Source organism: Salmo trutta, chromosome 3 (genome assembly GCF_901001165.1).
Source record: "Salmo trutta chromosome 3, fSalTru1.1, whole genome shotgun sequence".
NCBI classification, from domain to species: domain Eukaryota; kingdom Metazoa; phylum Chordata; class Actinopteri; order Salmoniformes; family Salmonidae; genus Salmo; species Salmo trutta.
The window spans coordinates 60,760,441-60,768,862 of NC_042959.1; the positions used below are offsets into that span (position 1 = coordinate 60,760,441).

Consider the following 8,422-nt stretch of genomic DNA (forward strand, 5'->3'; position numbering starts at 1 on the left):
GGATTCATGGCTTTTCGACTGACGAAAGATGAGCTTGAACAATTTGATGAGTTCAATGTTACTGCAGACACGATAGTAGCACTAAGTCTGCAATTCTGGGTGTTCATAGCTATAGCTAAAGTTACTCACTAATTACTCTGCCCTTCTTTATATCCACACCAAAGATACTGATAACCAGCCTTTTCATCTGTGTCCATACTACTATGTATTCACTCAACCAACTAGCTAGATGGATACTTTAACCTAATCACCATTGAATTGTATTTAGTCTGTCTCAAATGACTCGGTGGATTTGGGTGGCAGTGCTAAGCGCTCCAGTGTTCTGGACAGCCTGGGCAGAGCCTCTCAAAAACCACCACCAAAGAAGACATCAGCTGTCCCTGTGCCGTGGTGGCAGGAGGAGGAGGACAGCGAAGAGACACCTGGCAGAGGTAATCAAAGCCAGGGATGTGTAGGTTGATGTGCTTCAGTTCAGTTAGGATTCTCTCTCTGTGTGTGTGTGCGCGCTTGTCATTTTGGTTCATTCTCCGTGTATGTGTCTTTGTTCTTGTGTGTTTCATGACATGCTGTCAGGTTATAATATCTTTAGAGGGACACTGTGACTCTGTGCTGATTTCTCATCTGTTCTGTTATTCCTGGAACATCTGTTGCATTTAATTTCACCATCATAACATGTCCATCATAACCTGTTCCCTGCTGCTACTCCCCTGATAATTATGGTTTGACTCCTTTCATGAGTTCATCTTTGATTGGTTTACATCAGTTGGCTGTTCATGACGCATTTATATATCAGTCTTGTTCTCTAGCTCACCTTCTTCTCTCCTTTCTCTTCCATCTCCTCTTTCCTTCCACCTGTCCCCAGCAGAGGCTGCCAAATGCAGTTTCACTAAACCCAAAAAGCCCCAGCAGCAGGCTGTGGTGAAAACTCAGGAGGGGGAGAGTGAGAGCAGCCCAATGAAAAGCCCCCCTCAGGGTATAGGCATCACTACTGTAACCCCTAGTTCTTTAGGGCCACCAAATGGCACATTGTCTCCCCATCATTGGTGTAAGTACAGTGACATGCTGCCAACCATCACTTTCTCTCATTAGCTTTCGTCCTGCTCTCTGCCCTCTCCTTTGATATATTTGTGTTGGTTTTTTTTGCCTTAGATCTTCTCTTCCTCCAAGCTAACCCTTAAATATTTCTAGCTCATATTTAGTAGTTCTCTCCTTTTGCCCACCTAACCATGCATGTACTCTTTCAGGGTGTCCCTTTCCCTGAGATCCTTTTATTTGTGTGTACAGAACATGATTCCTTTCTCATCTTTATCTACCCTCTTATCTTCCTACTTCATGCTGCTCATTGGTTAGCTGTCACAGTGGAAGCCCCCACTAGGCCCACCCCCAAACCTTGCAGCAAAGCTCTGGATAGGCTCAGTCAGCTGGACAAGATCCATGGAACCAATCAGGATGCTTCTTCTCACATTGCTGCAGGGCCGGGAAATAACAGCCCAGAACACGACTCCTCCCACTCTGCCAGGCAGTTACCCCTCCCACGAATGAGAGCAACCATAATGCATCAGGAGAGAGGAGTCCTGAGGGGAGTGCCTCTGTCCGTGACACACCAGTGGACAGTCACAGCAGTGATAGTGACTCACAGGGTCTTGAAGATGGTAAAGTCGTAGTAGCTAGACTAGAGACAAATCCCCAAAACCCTGGTAGACTAGTAGTTAGACTACTATGGTATAATGATATTAGCTACAGACAGATCCAAACCTGATAGACTAGAAAGACTGTACAGTTGTGGCCAAATGTTTTGAGAATGACACATTCATTTTCACAAAGTCTGCTGCCTCAGTTTGTATGATGGCAATTTGCATATACTCCAGAATGTTATGAAGAGTGATCAGATGAATTGCAATTAATTGCAAAGTCCCTTTTTGCCATGCAAATGAACTGAATCCCTCCCAAAAATTCCACTGCATTTCAGCCCTGCCACAAAAGGACCAGCTGACATCATGTCAGTGATTCTCTCATTAACACAGGTGTGAGTGTTGACGAGGACAAGGCTGGAGATCACTCTGTCATGCTGATTGAGTTCGAATAACAGACTGGAAGCTTCAAAAGGAGGGTGGTACTTGGAATCATTGTTCTTCCTCTGTCAATCAAGGTTACCTGCAAGGAAACACGTGCCGTCATTGCGTTGCACAAAAAGGGCTTCACAGGCAAGGATATTGCTGCCAGTAAGATTGCACCTAAAACAACCATTTATTGGATCATCAAGAACTTCAAGGAGAGCTGTTCAATTGTTGTGAAGAAGGCTTCAGGGCGCCCAAGAAACTCCAGCAAGCGCCAGGACGGTCTCCTAAAGTTGATTCAGCTGCGGGATCGGGGCACCACCAGTACAGAGCTTGCTCAGGAATGGCAGCAGGCAGGTGTGAGTGCATCTGCACGCACAGTGAGGCGAAGACTTTTGGAGGATGGCCTCGTGTCAAGAAGGGCAGCAAAGAAGCCACTTCTCTCCAGAAAAAACATCAGGGACAGACTGATATTCTGCAAAAGGTACAAGGATTGGACTGCTGAGGACTGGGGTAAAGTCATTTTCTCTGAATCCCCTTCCCGATTGTTTGGGGCATCCGGAAAAAAGCTTGTCCGGAGAAGACAAGGTGAGCGCTACCATCAGTCCTGTGTCATGCCAACAGTAAAGCATCCTGAGACCATTCATGTGTGGGGTTGCTTCTCAGCCAAGGGAGTGGGCTCACTCTCAATTTTGCCTAAGAACACAGCCATGAATAAAGAATGGTACCAACACATCCTCCAAGAGCAACTTCTCCCAACCATCCAGGAACAGTTTAACGAACAATGCCTTTTCCAGCATGATGGAGCACCTTGCCATTGGGCAAAAGTGATAAGTGGCTCGGAACAAAACATTGATATTTTGGGTCCATGGCCAGGAAACTCCCCAGACCTTAATCCCATTGAGAACTTGTGGTCAATCCTCAAGAGGCGGGTGTTCAAACAAAAACACAAATTCTGACAAACTCCAAGCATTGATTATGCAAGAATGGGCTGCCATCAGTCAGGATGTGGCCCAGAAGTTAATTGACAGCATGCCAGGGTGGATTGCAGAGGTCTTGAAAAAGAAGGGTCAACACTGCAAATATTGACTCTTTGCATCAACTTCACGTAATTGTCAAAAGCCTTTGACACTTATGAAATGCTTGTAATTATACTTCAGTATTCCATAGTAACATCTGACAAAAATATCTAAAGACACTGAAGCAGCAAACGTTGTGACACAAATATACATTTTAATTCTCAAAACTTTTGGCCACGACTGGGGTCTCGTGTTGCCACACTTCCCAGACCTGTATCCACATTACAAAGGTGGAAATCAAGGTTTTTATGACTGAAACCATGATGAACCATGATTTTAGTGAAACCTGGATTTAAAACATACTGTTTACTGTCTTTGTCTCCTTGTCACTTCATTTCATATTTATTTTGTTTTCCTCTGCTAATGGAGCGGTGTAAATAAGCAGTGACCATAAAAGCATAGCATTGGAATAAATAAAGAACTTTCTGGATCTCAAGGGCAGTTGTTATGGTTACTGGTGCTACATCCGGTCATGTTCTTTCACCGCCAGACAGTTCAGTGTGTCAATGCGAGCTGTGATTCTAGCAAACTATCTTGCCATTAGTTTTAGCACTTTATTTGGGAAAAACATTTTCACTAGTAAAATTACTCCCAACTGCTTTTACTAGTCTAACTCTGGAGAGGCTAAAAGATTAGCTCTTTTTTTACTGTAACCAGTGCTTATTTTCCATTCTGTAAATATCACAATGATCATTCAGTGCTGAAATGGAAAAGTTAGGCCTGCTTTGCCATGGTGAGACTAACTTAGGTAAAAAATGGTCTACCTTTTTATCTTGACAGCTATTCGTATTGCAAGACCATTTGAATATTTATGAGGATATGGAGCTTTTCTACAGTACCCTCCCTCCAGTAGACTGGCAGCAAGTGGTAGTGGAGCTGAGATCAAGTTAGTTCTACTGCTCTCTCTCTTCTGTGTGTACTGTTCCCCTTTTAAATGGACCGTATGGCCTTTGAGGGTCTCTGCAGGCCTGTATACCCCAGGAAGTCAATCTCTTGTGAATGATAAAACACAGAGCTAATGAGCTTCATTACCATAGCGGGGTTTCAAACACGGTCTGGAATATTGACAGCTTGGTGTCCGCATGGATGGACTCCTTTTTAGCTCTTTAAAAAAAATCTCATTACATCAAGTCCTGTGCTGAGCTGTCTGACCACAGTAAGGCCTATACAACAACCACAGGTCCTCTTTCGATTCAGGAAGTAGCCTGAAGCAAGAGCAATTTCTGTTTCCTGTAATTACCTGAATTGAACGGTCCAATATTTTTTTTCTCCAGGATTGCTGGGATCTGAGAAGACGTTCCGTAAGTCTCTGAGAAGATCCCAGCTCATCCAGGAGGAGGAAGAGGAGCTGCAGCATCAGGGAGTAGAGAGGTTCAGAGGAGGAGGAGGGGGCAGAGCCTGTCATCTTCAGCAGAGACAGTCTGGAGTCTGAGGGTGTCTGCTCTGGTGAGATGGATAGATACTCTATATGATGTCACCAGATCTAGCTCAATCCATTGCCAACCTGACATCAGGGTAGTGACATGAAAGCAGCTGTATGTGCCAGATTTAAACTATTTTACTTTAAACTCTTTGAAAATAGCAATGGTTGAAACATGTCTGTCTGTGATTGTGTCTACCCAGACTCTGTGATGGCGTCCGGACCAGGTCAGAACGCTGCAGTGGGTCTTGGTCTGGGCATGGACAGCATGGAGGAGGAAGAGAAGAAGGCCCACTTCTTTGCCCACCTGGAGGGAGGTGCGTCCTCCACCATAGACTACTCCAGACTCAACAAAGATCTGGATTCCACCAGCGACTCCACCACAGCTACCACCCTCAGGTATTTATGACACTCCGCGGAGCTAAGGGGGGTGTTGTCTCTACACAATGGTCTCAGGTCGGTTTTGCGTTTCCACTTTCGAGTGGTTAAGGTTAGGACTTTGTGAAGACAAGCTGATCCTAGATCTGTAACTAGGGGCATCTTCATTCCGGAGCATGACACTCTGAGTCGCCCCAGGCCTAGTTGTAGCTGCCTTTTGAAGCCACTGCTGGGGTTGTCCCAAGGAGACCCTCAGTGTTGCAGACAGTGGCTGGGTAAGGTCATTACCATCACTCCCAGCGTGTGATCTGTGAATGACACTTGTTCTGCTGTTTCTCCAGGAAGGCAGAGGCGGCTGTGGCGGGGGTCGATCAGAGAGAAGAGGAGGAAGCTATGGAGTCTGACAGACTCTCCCCAGGTAGGACAGATGATGCAATTATAGAATTAGAATTATAATAATCATTTAATAGGATGTCTATGCTCACACTACTCCAGACCCTGCTTGGTTCAATAGGTTTTGTTTTCTTTGAAATACTTTGAAGTTGGGAGTGGTTTGCGCATTTGCTGATGATTCCGTTGGTTCAGTTGCAACAGGCAAGCTCAATCAATTGCCGTTAAGGTATTTGAAAGGAAACAAATCCTATTTGAATCCATGTCTGTTGTCATTTACAGTGGCACTCTGTTAGACAAGTACTTGCACATACCTCATATGTATGATTGTAGCTCATCAGTGAATCTGTCATTCTGTCTGTGCCTGCTGCAGCCTCCTCCCACTACAGCAAGGATGAGCACTTCAAAGTTGAGTTCATTGAGGAGGTGAAAAATTGGGTGAGACCTAGGTTTTATGCGTGTCTGGTTTGAAAATGTAGTCATTTAGTTCTAATAACGCTTTGTAAGGGAGTGATTTGAACCAGAGGTTTAAGCCCAAAGTTGATTGTAATTGCATCATGTAGAATTGCCCCATGATGAGTTGTAAGCAGGAGTTGTTCGTGCTGCTCACGTACTAATCACTCTGGGTTAAAAAAGCCACCGTTTATAAAAGCAATAAGGCATGCAGCAGTTGTCCCAGCTCTCTCAAGAGGTAGAGTGAGAAGAAGGGATCTTTAATGGGGAGTGTGCCAAGTCTCTTGTCTGTGACTGGCTGAATATGTGGTGGGCGACTGACTGCATGGCTCTTTTGTTTTTCTCATCTCGTTTTGTTCTCTCTCTTTCTTTCAGAAGCCTAAAAGGCCTGCCATGCTCACCAAAGGTATTATAAACCAACATCCATTTTTCTTTTCTGAGTCAGAGTGGGTTTTTAAGTCAGCACGAGTATGTTTTCAAGTTTTATTAGCCCTATGTACTGCAAACACATGATTTACACCGTCCAACAAAATGTTTACTTGCAGTTACCTTCTCGACAATGCAACAACAATAATAAAATGGAAGAATACGAACCTAAAGTAAATGGATTAGTAGAATAGAATTAACATTTTAGAATAAGTATAATACAGGAAGGCACAATATTATACAATATTTACATGTGTTTTGGGGGATTGGGAGGTATTTAGTGTTTGAGTTAGTGCTGCACGATATACGAAACTTCGGTACACTTTCGACACTAGAACATAGAAAAGCGTTTCAGTACTAGAATTCTTGTTACTATCGGGACTTCTGTCAAATGTGTGTCACGTCATCTACTGATAGATAAAGACTTGATCCTCTTTCAATCAGCACAGCCGATGTTCCCTTGTAGTGCGAGAGCACTTTGCCTGCTCCTCTTACTCATTGCTAGCCTGTCCTGAGGAATCGCTGCACAGAAGTTAACACTTAATATTGACATGCTTTGTTGCATTATTTAACTGTTAATTACTGTTAGCAAAACAATGTCTATTACAGGCTAGAACACTTTACAATGCAAGAAGATACCGTTTGTAGGCTAACTTGCCTTGCTAGCTTACAGCTGAAGCTAACATCAATTCACTACCCTAGTACCTTGTTTGTGATATGAAGATATTGCTGGCTTCAAAGCTGATTCTCCCCAAAAACGTTATTCATTCACGTCGTCTCTCCCACCTCACGTCTCTCTCAGTCAAGATCATTTTTGCTCGAGCCTTATGGAAAGCCCCTTGGGTCTTTGCGTGTCTAAAAGATACACGTCAAATTCTTTGACACGCAAAGACCCAAATGCCATTCCATAGAGCCTCGAACTGTGTGTGTGCGAGACATGGATCTTAAAAGAGACAGCCCACACTTTTCTAAAAGAAATGCAGATGTTGTTGATCAGTACAATAAAATAAATCTCAAATGGAAGGGAAACTGATTGTTTGGGCTGATTTCATGGGGCTACAGATGAAAAACAATCTCAATAAGTCAACTGCTTATCCAGTGCAGTTTTCTGTGACTGGCTAATATGCCTTCTTTTTTTGCTGTGGTATCATTTTGGTATCGAGTATTGTGATACTAAACCTTGTATCGTGACAACACTTGTGTGTGTCGTGTACACAGTATGTATATACAGTGTCTCTGGTTCCTCTAACAGTACCCTGTTTCACAGGCATGTGATTTATCCCGATGAATCGTTTCCTGCTTTTATGACACCATCTTCTATTCATACAGTATTGAAACTGACCTACCCCTAAAATCAATATTGTATTTGTCCTGATCACATCATTTCCTGGTGTAAGTGTCCCTCCATGATTCTCTGGACTTGACCGGTGAACTCCTGCCCCCTGGAGCGGACAGTGACACCAGGGAGGAACCAGGGAGCGGAGGAGTCCATAGAGACTACACTAGCAGGTGAGACCAGACTAGACAGGCTGTCAGTCAGGTCCTACTGGATGTAGCTATCTAAACATGGTGAAAACAGAGATGACTTTGGACCACCACTGATATGTCTGTGGTGAACCTGTCAAGTAAATAGAATATGGTTTTCAATCTAAACTAACTGCAGATCCACACATGTCCATCCTTATTCTGACAAGATGGTACATTTGAAGTTGTAAGATTGTGTTGAGGTGTTACAAATGGACTTGATCTTCTGATTGATTCATGACTGATTGATTGACTTCGATGTGTTTTCTCAGAGCTGCCCACTGCAGAGGAGCTGATGCGTCCCATCCGACCAGACAGCATGGACGACACCAGAGGCTCCACTCTGCAGCCTGCTAGGTGAGTCTATAGCTGTCTGTCACATGACTGTAGTAGGGAAGGACAACAGACACTGTCTGGAAGGTACAGAATGGAGTGGGAAAACGTTAACATGAGCTGTATGTTCACAGTGGGACCCAGCTCAGCCCAGAGAAGACTGGCCAGTCCTTAAGCCATAGATCCCGTGAGTCAAGCCCAAGATGCTCAGCAGAGCCAGACACTCCTCCGGCCTCCCCAGGCCCCCGTCCCAGAAGCATCAGAGAGGAGGCATAGAAGCTGATGAAGCAGGATCAGGACAGCTCCTCCCCTGACCTGATCTCCGCTCAACCCAGCAACAAGAGAAGCCAGCAGGTAATGGA

At 44.4% G+C, this 8,422-nt stretch overlaps 1 protein-coding gene across 1 annotated transcript in view; it reads left to right on the forward strand.

Annotated features, from left to right (window-relative positions):
• The first annotated feature begins 411 nt into the window (after positions 1-411).
• The window catches only part of LOC115165677 (centrosomal protein of 162 kDa-like), a 28,802-nt gene continuing 20,791 nt past the window's right edge, over positions 412-8,422 (forward strand). The window contains 8 exon segments of the mRNA XM_029718958.1: positions 412-431; positions 4,411-4,582; positions 4,760-4,955; positions 5,276-5,352; positions 5,698-5,762; positions 6,153-6,183; positions 7,601-7,712; positions 8,000-8,079. Of these exon segments, the coding sequence (XP_029574818.1) occupies positions 4,768-4,955; positions 5,276-5,352; positions 5,698-5,762; positions 6,153-6,183; positions 7,601-7,712; positions 8,000-8,079 (553 nt within the window). The 5' untranslated portion in view covers positions 412-431; positions 4,411-4,582; positions 4,760-4,767.